This window comes from Patagioenas fasciata, chromosome 27 (genome assembly GCF_037038585.1).
Source record: "Patagioenas fasciata isolate bPatFas1 chromosome 27, bPatFas1.hap1, whole genome shotgun sequence".
In the NCBI taxonomy this organism is placed as follows: domain Eukaryota; kingdom Metazoa; phylum Chordata; class Aves; order Columbiformes; family Columbidae; genus Patagioenas; species Patagioenas fasciata.
Window position 1 is genome coordinate 2,320,557 of NC_092546.1, and position 14,841 is coordinate 2,335,397.

Sequence of the window (14,841 nt, forward strand, 5' to 3'; positions counted from 1 at the left end):
CAGCTCCACCTTTCTGCATCTCAGCCCCAAGAGCTGGATGGCGCCAAACTCCGGTGACACCCGCTGATGTGACATTGTCTTTATTACACAACGCCTGGTTACGTACAGCACTGCAGACAGCTCGCCGGGAGCAACGGCGCCATTCACAGCTTGGGAGGGCCCGTCAGCCTCCAGCCCTCCTTGTTACCGATCTTCATGAGCGCAGCCGTGATTCCGAAGCCCAGACACGCCGTGCAGCCCGTCATGTAACTGTGAGCTGCAGAGAACACAGCACAGCACGTCTATCAGGGTACGGGCACTGGAACACCACATCTCAACACACCCTGCAGTCTTTCCATGAGCTACTCTCACTGCCTTGACCATCAGTAACATTTGCCAAGAGAAATCAGAATAAGTGTCTTTTTTTACATTACTTTTTCTTGGGCTTTCAGCTTGCAATTCATAATATCAATTTCTACAACCCATCTCCTTACACAGCTGATCTTAAATCGCTTATTCCAGTGACAAAATAACAATCACTGCTTCGAACTCTCGTCAGCTCAGCGATTAGGAAAAGTCAAGGTAAATTCTATTTCACCACAATTACAACTTAAATAAACCCTCACACCTTTCACACTGAATCTAAATGCCCACAGGATGCATTCAGATGCACCTGCAGGAGCCAACCGGGCCTGACAGACAACGCAGGAGCAACAGCAGCAAGATCCAGCCTGTCCCTGGGTGCACAGAGAACCCACAAGGCAGACGTGTAAAATGAACCACGTTTGTTGCCAAGAAAACATGGATTTCCACAATTAGGTTTTTCATACCCTGCAGTTCTAAGTTCTAAGGGGCAGTTGTCACCGGCAGTGCTGGGCCAGCTCCGTTTCATTCTGTACATCAGTGGGATGTTCCCCTTGGTGACCTTGTCCTGGTTTTGTTAGAAACAAGACCAGCTCTCTTTTAGTGATTTTTCTCTCAGCTCAGTTCTTTAGCTGGCTGTACTTTTCTGAGTTTTAGCCTGTATATTTTTCCTAGGATGCTGCACTCGGTGCTGATCAGAGACCAAGGGAATGCTGAAGAAGCTCGTGTTTAGATTTATTACTCTGGTAGCTAAGAAAGACTGATAAGTTTTCCCACGTTTCGTTGTAGGGGCGTGTTTGAGGAGGGGATGGAACAGGTGACTAGAACTGACCAACTAAGCATTCCATCCCATAATTGTCACACCCCCTATATCAGAGGGTGGTCACGAGGGTCACGCTCTCTTCGCCCATACGTGGCATCTGGAGAGGCCCCTGTCTGTCTGTCTGTCTGTGACCCACAGGCCTCAGGCCCTGCACCCAGGTTCCGGTTGCTGTGCAGTCCCGCCCATGACTTCTGGGGCCTGAGCTGCAGCTGCTGGAGCCGCCGGCTCCGCACACCCGGCTCTGCTGCTCAGTGACGCCAGCTCCACAGCCAGCACTCCAGATTGGCTTTGTATATTTTGTGTATATATTCTCTATTAGTAGCATTAGTAAAACCCTTTAAAACTCTCCAACTTGAAGTCTAAGTCTCTCTTCCTTTCCTCTTATCTTTCCAACCATCTTTCCAACCCAAAGGAAGGGCTGGCGGGAGGTAAAGGGGATAACGCAGCGTCTGCCGTGGTTTATTGCCGCCTTGCCAGACCTGCAGCAGGATTTATTTTAGCAGACCCCAGCATCAACAAAACTGGCATGAAATGGAATTCAGATGCTGAGACGAATCTTTACCAAATAAGCCTGACATCAAGATTATCTTATGTTTTTCCCCTAATAGAAATGTTCCCAAAACCAGAGAGGGCTCATTTCATTACAGGCACCATCCACATTTACCTCTTGCACCCAAGACCATTCCCGTTGCGCAGCCTCCTATGAAATAGTTCAAGGGGTCGTCCGGCTTCTCGCGGATCTGGGCGGTCAGACAGGTCGTGGCGCCGAACACGGCTCCCAGCGTGGCTGCAAACGAGGGAAAACACAAACCCAGCCCCTCAAGGAGAGCTGCACAGGCACAGCGCACACCTTGAGACGCGCGGTGCCGCGCAACCGGTCCTCTGGGGGACAAGCGGAAAATGAAGCAAGATCTGGCTGCGATGAGGCAGGGACTTCGTACCCTGGGCGCTGATGAGACTCAGCACCACCCACGTCCCATCGGGCTCCTGCTGGTCCCTGACTTCACAAATCGTATTAAGAAACCACAAAGTAGAGTCGTCCTGTCTGCTGAATTACGGACCTCAAGCCATCACACCCCACATTGATGTAACCGCAAAGTTCGGCAAATAGCTCTGTCAAAAACATAGACTAAAACATTTTCGCTGTTTGTAACACAAGTTCTTGATCGTGACGCGTGGAACTCACTACCGGGCACCACCTGCAGGTTTCAATTCGTCGTTCTTGGGAACAACAGAAACGTGCAGCGTAAAAATTCCCAATCCCTATGGTAAACCAGTAAACTGAAGCTCCTGACACAAACCTCTGTGGTTTTTCTGCAGAAAACACAATTATGCTGATGGTAAAATCAACTGAAAGGAGTAAAACCCACAGAACAAGGGTGTACTTCAGCTTCCCTTTCTCTGCTCCAGACCAAGGAACCTGGAGGGGAAGCAGGAGGCCCCTGCGAGCGGGCAGGATAAAACCTTCCTCGGGTGCGGGTTCAATACGCTGGTTGAGGATTATGGGATTTATCAAAATTGTAACTGGATACATTATCTGGTAGATTATGATGCCCTTTTGTGGCTCAACTCACTACGGATTTCAGGTCCTGTTTTAGAGTGGAACAACTCAAAAATGCAGATCTGGGCTGCCTGTGAACCGGCGTCCGGTTCGGAGCACGGAGAGACAGAGGAGGCACAAGGAATGAAATGAGACTGAGAAACAAGGTGAGTTCGGTGAGAAGAAAAACGCATTTGCCAGGGGGCTGGGGGAGCTCCAGCCCTGGGGTCTGACCAGGAGCCCCCCCAGGTCCCTTCTTCATCAGCCACTTTCCTTGCAAATCACAGACGATTCAGGACAACTCTGTGGTTTCTCCTTGGCACAATGGGAAAAAAACCCACATTCATTTTCTTTTTGTCATCAAAAACATTGTGTTTGCTCTTGAGCAGCTGTGATTTCAATGCAATGCCTGTATATATGAAGTATGAGTAAGAAAGGTTTGCTTCCACTCTACTGTTGCACAGAAGCCAGTTGTTTTGCACATATTGACAGCACATACCTTTTACTTTAGATTGCAAAAAATGCATCACCTACACTTTAAATGTTAAAGAATAAGGCTTTAAATCAAGAGCATGGGAGGCAGAGACTGGCTCAGACGCACCTTCAGCCTGCCTGACACGGCAGTTCTGCCTCAAGCATTAATCCAGGAGTTTCTTTTGCCACCCCCCATATGATCACTGGCATTACATTATCCAGCAGAAAGTATCATCCAGCATTGATAACTTCTGTTCTGGTCTATTATTCTGATTTGACATATAAATAAGAAGCCTGTTAGAGGAAATACAGCTGAAGGAAACACCAACTGTAGAGCTCTGTACTGATTTTGATTCATTTTAGCATGTTGGCTCCTGGCTCCACAGCATCCCAGCCTGGCTGGGTTTCAGGAGCTCTGCAGATCCCCAGCCCCACCTGCTCACCAGGGTCCCAGAGCAGATCACACAGGTGGGTCCAGGGGGTTTGAATGGCTCAGAGAAGGAGACTCCACACCCGCTCTGGGCAGCCTGGGCCAGGCTCTGGCACCTCCCAGCAAACAAGTTTCTGCTCATGTTCACATGGAGCCTCCTGTGTTCCAGTCTGTGCCCGCTGCCCCTCACCCTGGCGTTGGGCACCACTGAACAGAGTCTGGTCCGTCTTTAAACCCCCGTGTGCCTGCGAGGGGTGCGGTGCAGGGCAATAACCGGCTCGGAGCACAAAGTCAGGGTGGCGGTGGCGGCTGAGCCCGGGGGCCGCCCCGGGGCTGCCCGTGCCGGGGGAGCGGCCGATCGGCCGGGTCCTTACCCATGGTCACCGTGTCTGTCGCTGCCATCTGCAAGGCGGCCAGTGCCGAGCCGGGCTGCAGCAGGATGATCCGGTACGCCGTCCCCACCAAGCCTGCAACACACCGGGCGGCATCAGCCAGCGCAGCCGGGCCCCGGGCTCCCGCCGCGCTCTCCTCCGCACCGCCCCGGTCCCGCTTCGCTGCCGCCCTCCCGCCCCGCACAGCCGCGGCGCCCCCGCCCCGCACCCGCGGCGGCGCCGAGCCGGGTGGTGAGCCAGGTGCGGCGGGGACAGTCCTCGCCCTCGGGGCCGTCCCAGTACCCCGCCATGGCGCCGCAAGGGCACGGCCGAGCCCGCCGCGCTCTCGCGAGAGGACGGGCCGCTCCCGCCCCGCCCGCTCCGCAGCACCGCCCCGGGCAGCGCGGCGGGCGGGACCGGGACTGGGGGGACCGGGTGCTGCGGGACCGGGACCTGCGGAGACGGGGAGGAGGGGCCCATGGGCTGAGAGACCGGGGGTTGCTAGGATCGGGGGCTGTGGGGACCGGTGGCTGCGGGGATCGGGGTCTACGGGACCGGGGGCTGTGCGGACCGGAGCTGTAGGGACCTGGGGTTGCGGGGACCGGGGGCTGTGGGGACCGGGGGCTGCGGGACCGGGGCTGTGGGGACCGGAGGCTGCGGAGACCAGGACTTTCGGGCACCGGGAACTGCGGAGACCGGGGCTGTGGAGACCTGGGGTTGTGGGGATCGAGTGCTGCGGGGACCGGGGTTGTGGGGACCTGGGGCTGCGGGGACTGGGGGCTGTGGGGATCCGGGGCTGCGGGGACCGGGGCTGTGGGGACCGCGGGTTGCGGGGACCGGGGGCTGCGGGGACTGGGACCTGCGGGGACCGGGGGTTGCGGGGACCGGGACCTGCGGGGCCTGGGGGTTGCGGGGACCGGGGGCTGCGGGGCCGGCGGTGCCGGAGCTGGGGCCGGGGTCTCCTCCGGCCATGAACAGGCCCCCGGTTCGCGCTGAACGATCGCGGTTCCCAGGGCTGAGCTGCCGCTGAAAGCCCCGGCAGTGCCGCACCGCGGGGTCCCCGGGCGGATCCGCCCCCGCGGGAGGTGCCCGAGGCCCCGGAAACCCCTTCGGGAAAGTCCCTGGATTTGTGTTTCCAGCTGCCGCCCGCGCCGCGGCTCTGCAGGCGCTTTCGGGGCTGCACTCCGAGGAACCCGAAGAACATACGCGGTTTGTTCGGGGTTTTGTTAGTGTTGGTTGTTGGTTTCGGCTTCTGTTTTGCTGTTGTGTTGGGTTTTTTTCTTCTACAATTGCAACTAAGTCTATTTATACATTTTCAAGGCCTCTATTCTAATTCTCTGGCTGCTCCTGTACACCCTTCCATTTTTCCCTTCAGCAATAATAAACGCTGTAGTGCCGGCCGTGCTGTCTGTTTTCCAGCTGATCTCCCCTCCTGCACCCTGTGCCTCAACCCTCCCCATTCCTGGGGGCTTTGCTGGACACGCTTCAGTTTGCACACAGAATTCAACCAGACACAGCCCTGAGCAACCCGCTCCAATTCTGAGCAGGAAGATCTTCCCACCTCAGCTATTCCTCAGTTCTAACCCTGAAACTGTGGGCTCCAGCACTCCATAAAGGCTTTTGGAGAAAGCCTCTGGGCTCCCAAACACCTTGGGGGCACCTCTACCTCCTTCCCCCCCATTCAACACCTCCCTGCTGTGCTGCTCAGTCCCGAACCAGATTGACACCTCAAGCTTTTTCGCTTCTCTACTTCTTACCCCTCCATGGGAAATGCTTTGTAAATATTATTGAAGTAATAGTTTTAAACTAAAGGAGGGAGATTCAGGCTGGACATGAGGAAGGAATTGTTGGCCTGAGGGTCGTGAGAGCCTGGCCCAGGTTGGCCAGAGAGGTGGTGGCTGAACCATCCCTGGAGACATCCCAGGCCAGGCTGGACGGGGCTCTGAGCAACCTGAGCTGGTGAAGATGTCCCTGTCATGGCAGGGGGGGCACTGGGGAGGTCCCTTCAACCCAAACCATTCTGCAATTCAGTGATTCTAAGAAATAACTGTTACCAGCCCCTGTAGTGACTCCAGTCCCTGGAGCGAGTTGTGGAACAAGCTGGCACAGGGTGTATTGGTGATGGGCACTCACTGCTTCCCACACCCCCAAAAAAGTGCTTCTTCCGACAAATGCAAAACCAAACACAACAATCGAGGACTCAAACGTTAATTAAAAGCAGCAGCTTTATTCCTCCTGCTCAGTCCTTTCCAGGCACATCTATCCAAGGGCTGCGCGACCGCTCGGGGCAGCAGGACCAGAACACCCAGAGCAGCGCACGCTGCAAAGGCTCCTTCCCCAATACAGCCACACGAACCCCACTCAGTCTGGTGCAGGATAAGGCTCCACACCACGAAGAAACAAACAAAGAGCATTCTGGGCTTGAAGTGGCTGTTAACACCGCTCGTCCCACAGCCACGTGTGCTGGGACAGGACTGTCCCTGTCCCAAGCCTTCCAAATGTCCTGAAGCATTAAATTAGAGAACTGTTACCATAAGATGTAACCGCTACCTTACTATGAACATGAACGTTCCATGTAAAACAACATATAATTCAATCTGGGTAACATCACTCACAGAACATCTCATTTGACTCCAAACATTGTGCTGTTAACCATAGGCTGTGGCTATGAACCCATTAGCCAACAGATTATTATTTCTCTAACTGTTCTATGAGGAATGACTTGCCATGGTAGCACGAGCTGCAATAGTTGCCTTCTAGCTCTGAAACTTTTTCTTTTCTCAGAAATCAGGACAGAAACGCCCCCAGCAAGTCACGTTCAAACATTTCCCCGTCCTCCCCTCTCTGGTCAATATAAAAAGCATTTCCCATAGTACAATTAGCACAGGGACCGTGCTGGTAACTGGTACCAGCAGCAGGAACAGGACCAGGACACCAAACCCAGCACCAGGACTCTGCTCTCCCAGGTTTCACTGCCAGAACCCACAACACCCCCCACATTTAATTCACAGACATCCTTAGGAAACGCAGCCACTGCCCCCTCTGCAACAGAATCACCAGGGTTCTTGATGTAAACCCTTAAGCCCTTAAAGGAGGCAGTGAAAATACTCTCTGTAAATGAGAGACTTTATTTACAGGAATTCTCGTTGAGCATTTCTTTGCCACAACCTAGGAGACAGGAATTAAGATTGACTTATGAATCTAATTAAGCAATTCCCTCTTAGCACCACCGTTGCTCGGTGTTGATCTTCACAGGTAAGAAAGCATTACCCCAGAACATTAAAACGCTGTTATAAATTTGGGCTGAATGTTTCTGCTGCCCACACCAGGGATTCGAGTTCAGTTCAGCACACGGAGAGACCAAAGAACAAGGGGAGAGAAGCGCACAGTGAAAAGTCAGTTTAATGAAATCTTGCATGACAAATTATGGCAATTATCATAATCGGAATTCCTAAAACTAGAGAAGATTACGGGGAAACATGGTAAGTTTTCAAATACGTAACATGTTGCTAGAAAGGAAATAAACCATTTTCTACACTCACTGGGAGAACAAAAGGCCGAACTGCAGAACGGGACGTGTTCGAACAATCAAACGGTGACACCGCGCGGTGGGGTCGACACCTCGGGGTGGGAACCGGGGCAGAGTCCTTGCAGGGGTGGGCGGTTTATTCCTCGGCTGCTGCCCAGCCTGGCTTAGGTGCCGGACTGCTAAGGTCCAGCTTAGTTAGACCGTACCCTGCCCTGTCTGCATCACGCACCGGGAACTGGATTACAGGAAGATGTTGTAACTACTCCCTCATTTTCTTACCTTAATGTTTGTATTTCCTGTGGGTATAATCTCATTTTAAATCGCATGTATAAGTTTACTTCTGCTTTTAGTAGCATCATCGTTATTGCAACATTTTCCCCATCAGACGTGCTCAACTCATTACACTCTTCAGTATGGAAAACTTGCAGGGCTGTGTCCACATCAGCCAGCACAAGATACACAGTGATTGTGAACACCCATATGTTAACAGGGCTGAGAGCACGGGGACAGCGGGAGGGTGGCACAGACGCTGCAAGATGACAAACCCAGGGATCACGAACCTCCCGACAGCCACAGCCCAGCGGAAACACCACGCGGGCGGCTCGTTCTCTGATAACAGCTTTAATATAGATCCCATGTACATTTTGATACGATAACCTTACATAAATCTCTCTAAACACACGGGCATTACCTGGTTTCAGCTCTCACTATTCCCTAAGCAGAGCGGGTTTTGCTTTGGCCTGAGCTCGACGCGCGGCCGGTTCTGCCACCGCTTCACGCCGGGATTTCCCTCTTTGCTAGAAACGCAAAACTTCCAGCTGAAATTAAAATATGCATCGGTAAATAATCACCAGATATTCTCAGGATGCTTTGTGCTGATCCTCACAGGTAAGAAAACATTACCCCAGAAAAATTAAAGTGCTGTTTTAACATCCGGCCTGAACGATTCTGCATTCGGGCGACTGTGTAGCAGCACTGAACCCCAAAGCGAGCACGCTCGCTCCATTCTCCTGAATCTTCGCACACCATCATTCTTATTCCAGGCCAAGCACCTCCAAGTGAGACTCCGCACAGAGTTTGGGACAGGGAAATAAAACCTGTTTCTCCACAAATAGGCCCTGATACCCGCAACACCTGTTTAATTTCCTTTATGCTGCAAAGTTGTTTGAAAACAGTTGAAATCTTGAGTATAAAAAGATGCAGAGCGCAGATCGCTTGTTTGAAAATACAGACCTTGTGATGCAGGAACAACTGCGGGGGGTATTGAGGGACATGTTACATCGGCATCAGAAGGGGCATCAATAGGTTTGTATATGGTTAAAAAAAAAACCCAGAACTCTAAGGAGAAAAATACTTTACAAAGCAAAAAGGCATGAGCAGAGAAACCAGCAACGCACCGCTGGTCACCAGCCCTTTGCACTCCGTGTTCCCTCCATGGGCTTCGGTCTCCAACAGCATTAACAAACAGCTGAAAACACATTTGTGACTCCCAGCGAAACAAGGGTTTCCTTAAGACACAGGTAATAAGGACCGTTTTGCTATAGGATGAGTTTCAAAGTTACTTTTGTGCTACAACCTGCGTTTTCGTTTTCAATTCTTGCTTCGTTAAATGCTTCTTCCCCTTTAATTTTCTCTTACATGGGGAATTTTACATCTCCTTAACCTACCAGAGAAAGAGCAAGCAAGGGAAAAATCATCACTAATTGTTTATAAAGGGAATAGAAGTTTGGGGAATTTATAGGGACAGTGAGCTGGTCACTTCCCCGGTGACTATGAAATTCCAGCTTTGCTGGACAAGAATATCCCATGTGTTTTAATACCAAAATAAAGCTCAGCTTCCACACAAAAGGCCCAAACGATTGGGACACATCCAAAGCAAAGAGCGAGTTACGGCTCCAGGAGCTCGGCAGAATTACACACAGGAAAACACATTCTTGCTTTTATTTTGGTGGAACGTAATACAACAGTATCCTTCAGCCCAGACTACTCAAAGCCGGCGATACCACCCTCTTCTTCATGCTGCAGGACTTCAGGAACCAGAACAGGGACAGGAAGGGTTAGAAGTTAATTCTCTATTTAAGGCCGTTAATTCAGCAAGGTATTTAAAAACGCACTCGACTCGAAGCATGAATAGTTGCATTGACTTCGGGAAGATTATTCACACGTGGTTAAGTCAGGCAAGTGCTTCAATGGCTTGTTGAATCAAGCCATTAACTGAGAGCTGCTTTATTACACAGATTGGTTTTCATGGCTGACGGAGCTCATTACATGAGCCTGTTTTATTCTTCCAAGGGCTAAGAGCTGTTTCCTCATCGCTTTGCTCAAGGTGTAACCTGTATGCCTCCTGCACTTCGCTGTAGCCACAGAAACATATCATTTCCTAAGAAAAATTGTATATAACATCTATTATATATAGTGGCTTGGCTCTCCCTTAAATAGTAACAGAAAAGAACAGTACAAAACAATAGTTCCACTTTTTCAACACACGAGAGCGTCTTATTGAAAAACTAAAATAAAAAATGTCACCACAATATAAATCCCCAAATAATAATAACGACATGGGAAGAAAGAAAAGGAGTCAGCAAAACGTCCTGCGGACTTCAAGTCTCTTATTACCGCATTAAAAAAAAATTAAAGAAGATTTTCTGGTGAACCACAATGTTTTGTTTCTGTTTACAAACCCTCTACTCAGGGACCAACGGTGTCCGCAACCTGTGTCGGGGTTAAATGGTAAAAACATCACTTGTCCCATCTGCAGTCCAACAAACATAAAGAGAAAGAGCCCGGCGGGGCTGCCAGTGAGCGCAGAACTGGTGAGGACACGGTCCCTACAGGTGACAAACTCATGGGGGGGAGCAGGGGTGACAAAGCAGAACTCGAGTCGGAACCGTGCCGGAAAGTTCTATCTGGAGGCCTGCAAGACACGAACTACTGAAGAAACAGTCAAAAGGTCCCAATGAAAAGCCGTGACAAGCTGTAATGTGCCATTTCAATTACAAGGAGGAGGGGAGATGTTTGGTTTTTTACGTTGTTGTTGTTGTTTTTTTGGCTCATCAATATGATGAGCTTTCACGTCCCAAACCACATTCAGGTAGTTTCCAAGTCTGCTTTGCTTTTGTTTTTTTTTTTGTGTGTGTGTGTGTGTGGAATCTACTGATCCAGACCAAAAAACCAAACAAACAGAACGGGGATGCAGAGTTTTTAAGTCCTGGAGCCTTCAACACTGCCTGAAATAACAGCTGGCCTGGGTATCCAGAGGCGCCTGCAAGATGGTGTCGATAGCAGCCTTGCAAGCAGAGCGGCTCACATCTGCTATGTGCTGCCCACGTTCTGCCCGTCGCCCTCCTCATTGGGACCTGAAACAAACAAAGTGCTTTGTCATAACAAACCTCTTTGGTTTCTTGCCTTACAAATCCCAGATCCCACCCGAGAAGCCGACACGAGTCTCAGATTTTGGATTTCAAGGCGAGATGAGAGCTGTAGAGCTCCCCCTGCCCCACACCTTCCTTCTCCAGATTGAGTTTTGTCCCCTGTTCTTGACTAATCTGATTGGGATCCTACCAGCACCCCAGAGCCTAAACGCTCAGTTGCCAGCATCTTCAACCCCCCCACTGCTTTTGTTCAGATCCATTCCTCCTCTGTCTTCCCCAGCAGTGGATGAGGATGGATACTGGTGCCTGTCAATGGTGGATGTTCTAACTCACAGAAAAGAAAAGCACAGATGTCTCCCAGGCCAGGAGCGCAGAAGGAAGCCTGCCCCAAACTGAAGACTAACGTTTCTCTTAAAGCACGGCCTCCTCATTTACAAGGAAATTAATCACGCTGTTTTCCCTTTGCAAACCTCCTGCTTTTCCACTCTGCCCAAGGGGCAGCCTGATCCCGCCTGCCCAAGACGCTCGTCTCGGGTTTTACGTGTGAGCTTTGGCCGTATTGAAGGCAAAAATGAAACGTGACCACCCCATAAATCAAACTAGAAGTAACTGAAACGCAGAAAACCTCTGCTAAACTGTGACATGTCACTTGGATGGAAGCAGCACCTTTTTATGGGCCTGGAGAAGCAAGAAACAGCCACATTCAAAAAGACAATACATGAATGAGCCTTACTCCACAGGCCACCAGTACATCTATAACATATAAGCACAGAGAGGACAGCCTGCCTTAAAGAATGACGGAGAAATCCGTATGGAAAAGAGGAAAGTCTGTTGTGTTTCCCGCTTACCGCTTCCAACAGCTCCTGTGGGTGCGAGGACGTCGTCGTCGCTGTCCTCCTCGTTCGACTGCGTCACCTCTGGCTCAGGCGCCACGTTCTTCACCTCTTGCTCCTGTTCCACTCGACTCCGCAAGGCCAAGATGCGATGGTGCAACGCAGCGTACAGCTGCCCCGTGTCCTTAGAGCTGGCCTGAGGGGTTTTTAATGTTCAGAAACAAGAAAAAGGTGTAAGAAATTACACTGGAATAATATGCTGCGTATATAATAAACGCCAGGCATGCTGAATTTCACAAAGGGTTTTGCAAACTCAGAGTGGGTTGTGGTTACACAGCAAGATGCTAGAGATGCTGAGTTCTGATGGTGAGAGGATATTCCTCCCCAAAGCTTATGTTAAAAAGATCTTTAATTTAAAAGATCTGATGACGCCAAGTTGGGAGGGAGTGTGGAGCTGCTGGAAGGCAGGAGGGCTCTGCAGAGGGATCTGGATAGACTGGAAAAATGGGCTGATTCCAATGGGATGAAGTTCAACAAGGCCAAGCACCAGGTCCTGCCCTTTGGCCACAACCACCCCTGCAGCGCTCCAGGCTGGCACAGAGTGGCTGGAGAGCAGTCAGGCAGAAAGGGACCTGGGGGGACTAACGGATGGGAAGCTCAACAGGAGCCAACAGTGTGCCCAGGTGGCCAAGAAGGCCAATGGTGTCCTGTCCTGTATCCAAACCAGCGTGGTCAGCAGGACAAGGGCAGTGATCCTTCCCCTGTGCTCTGCACTGGGGAGGCCACACCTGGAGTGTTGTGTTCAGTTCTGGGCCCCTCAGCTCAGGAAAGAGATTGAAGTGCTGGAGCGGGTCCAGAGAAGAGCAACAAGACTGGGGAAGGGACTTGAACACAAGCCCTATGGGGAGAGGCTGAGGGAGCTGGGCTTGTTCAGTCTGGAGAAGAGGCGGCTTAGAGCTGAGCTCAGCACTGTCTAGAACGACCTGAAGGGCAGTTCTAGCCAGGGGGGATTGGGCTCTTCTCCCAGGCACTCAGCAATAGGACAAGGGGCCATGGGCTTCAACTCTGCCAGGGGAAATTGAGGCTGGAGATGAGAAAGCAATTCTGTGCAGAGAGAGTGGTCAGCATTGGAATGGCTGCCCAGGGAGGTGCTGGACTCACCGGCCCTGGAGGTTTTGAAACTGAGATTGGCCATGGCACTTAGTGCCATGATCTGGTCAATGGACTGGAGTTGGACCAAGGCTTGGACTGGATGAGCTCTGAGGGCTTTTCCAACCCAGTCCATTCTGTGATTCTGTGTGACTCAATGATCCCGAGGGTCTCTTCCAACTGAAGTGATTCTATGACTCTATGATTCTATTAAATATGAATCTATGAAATGCCTATTTCCCTTGATATCAAAAAATGATTTGCATTAATCCTACACTACAGCGATAGTGTCAATAGGCATGAAATAGATCCCACGGCTCCACAGTCAATGCTTCGGACAACCTCTTACGGAATTCCTTCACAACTACTAAGGCTTTACAGAAAAGCAAAGTCTGCCAAGGCCATGGGCTTTGGGGAAGAACGGGAACGTTACCTCAACTACAGTTCGAGCAAGTGCTGATTTTGGGAAGAAGGTTAAGATGTACCCAAAACCCAGTACTCACTGATATAAGAAAAACTTTAACTCCTTGGTCCTCTGTATCCATGGCGGTGATCCGGATACTCTTCTCACTGGCTTTATCGATCTGCATCTGAGCCCAGAGCTTGGTATTTAAGATTAACCTGAGACTCCCCTGAGTCCTCATCACTGAAGCCAACACAAAACATCAAGTTAGGTGGGAAAAGGCAGAACAGGAAGCTCAGAGCAGCCAAGATGGCTTTTCATTGCATGAATGTTTAAGTCTCTTTATAACGAATATCAAGGGAAAGCCCTTAAAACAGGAATCTTGTTGCGAGTATTAATGAGATGAATGCAGACTGTTAATCAGCCATGTCTAAAGATATTTTGTCTAAAGTCTTATATGTTAATACATATGGATCTTAGCTGATAATCCCAGGTTAATGCACATTCCTGACAGTCTGAGCAATCCTGCACTATTCAAAGAGACAGAAACATCTGTCCCAAGGAGCAAAGAGCCCAGACCTGAAGAACATTGCTGTACATTTCTAATTAAATATGCCAGCTGCTAATTGCAGCTTGCTTTTATGGGGGTGCGGAGGGGAAGTCATTGGAACATTTGCTACAATAGGAGGATCTAAAATGCTACTCTCTTTGGAGGAAATGGTCATAAATTAAAGAGAAAGGTCCAAACTGCTGTTGAGATGCTGGAGATAGGACAGCGCCTCACGTCCCCGGTTCCTCTTACCCAGCCGAGACTGTAGCGTCCCGTCGTCCGTTGAGGCCATGTCGTTGAGCCGCAGGAGCCCCCGACCTCTTTCCACCCACGACTGAGAGTTTTTATCGAACACAAAGAGCTTGCACTGAATCTGTAATGGAAAATCTCTCTCTAGCATGGTGGTTGATCGAAAGAATAATGTATTGCATCCTTAATCACCTACAGCTGGTTAAAAATATTCAGATTTCATACTGGAATGTTAAACTGTTAGATCTGTGGAAAGCAAAGTAGTCATTAATACACTGTCTGGTTTGAGAAGGTTTGCCTAACAGAGTTATATATTCTTAAAGAATACCTGTGTTCATCAACAAAGAACAATTTTCAGATAAGGTACAAACTTTCAGGAGGAAACATTGTGATAAGAGTCACTGATAGTCTTAAACCAATTCTTTTAAGTCTTAGTTGCACTTTGCACCACTGAAGGTGGTATTTGTTGCACAATGGGAACAAAGCAAAATTCTTGCTGTATTAAGGCAGAAAGGATGAATTAACGTGTTAGCTCGTTATCAATTCAAAGCCTGACCCACACTGTGAATAAACACGAGGAATTTTCCTGCCTTATTGGATCATTGGTTGGAAAAGTCCCAGTTTTGTATTCTCTAATGGTGGGACTGTTCTTGCTTCCCATGACATTTCCCTTTTTATCACCCTGCCCACCATCTCTACTTTCCAACCCCATTGTCACCGCTGGGGTTTCATCCTACAAACCAGGCAGAGAATATATTCAATATTTCCATGTTCCTG

At 50.1% G+C, this 14,841-nt stretch overlaps 2 protein-coding genes across 2 annotated transcripts in view; both read right to left on the reverse strand.

Moving 5' to 3' along the window:
* Positions 1–64: 64 nt before the first annotated feature.
* NDUFA11 (NADH:ubiquinone oxidoreductase subunit A11) lies at positions 65–4,363 on the reverse strand. Its single transcript, XM_065858338.2, has 4 exons — positions 4,210–4,363; positions 3,984–4,076; positions 1,830–1,952; positions 65–256 (listed from the first exon to the last, which is right to left on the reverse strand). The coding sequence occupies exons 1-4, from the start codon at positions 4,289–4,291 to the stop codon at positions 144–146; spliced, it is 411 nt and encodes a 136-aa protein (XP_065714410.1). The 5' UTR covers positions 4,292–4,363; the 3' UTR covers positions 65–143.
* A 3,001-nt stretch (positions 4,364–7,364) lies between these two features.
* Positions 7,365–14,841, reverse strand: part of RANBP3 (RAN binding protein 3) — a 44,693-nt gene continuing 37,216 nt past the window's right edge. The window contains exons 14-17 of the mRNA XM_065858379.2: positions 14,068–14,188; positions 13,366–13,508; positions 11,729–11,909; positions 7,365–10,865 (exon numbers count right to left, since the gene is read on the reverse strand). Of these exons, the coding sequence (XP_065714451.2) occupies positions 10,822–10,865; positions 11,729–11,909; positions 13,366–13,508; positions 14,068–14,188 (489 nt within the window). The 3' untranslated portion in view covers positions 7,365–10,821. The remainder of the gene's footprint in view (positions 10,866–11,728; positions 11,910–13,365; positions 13,509–14,067; positions 14,189–14,841) is intronic.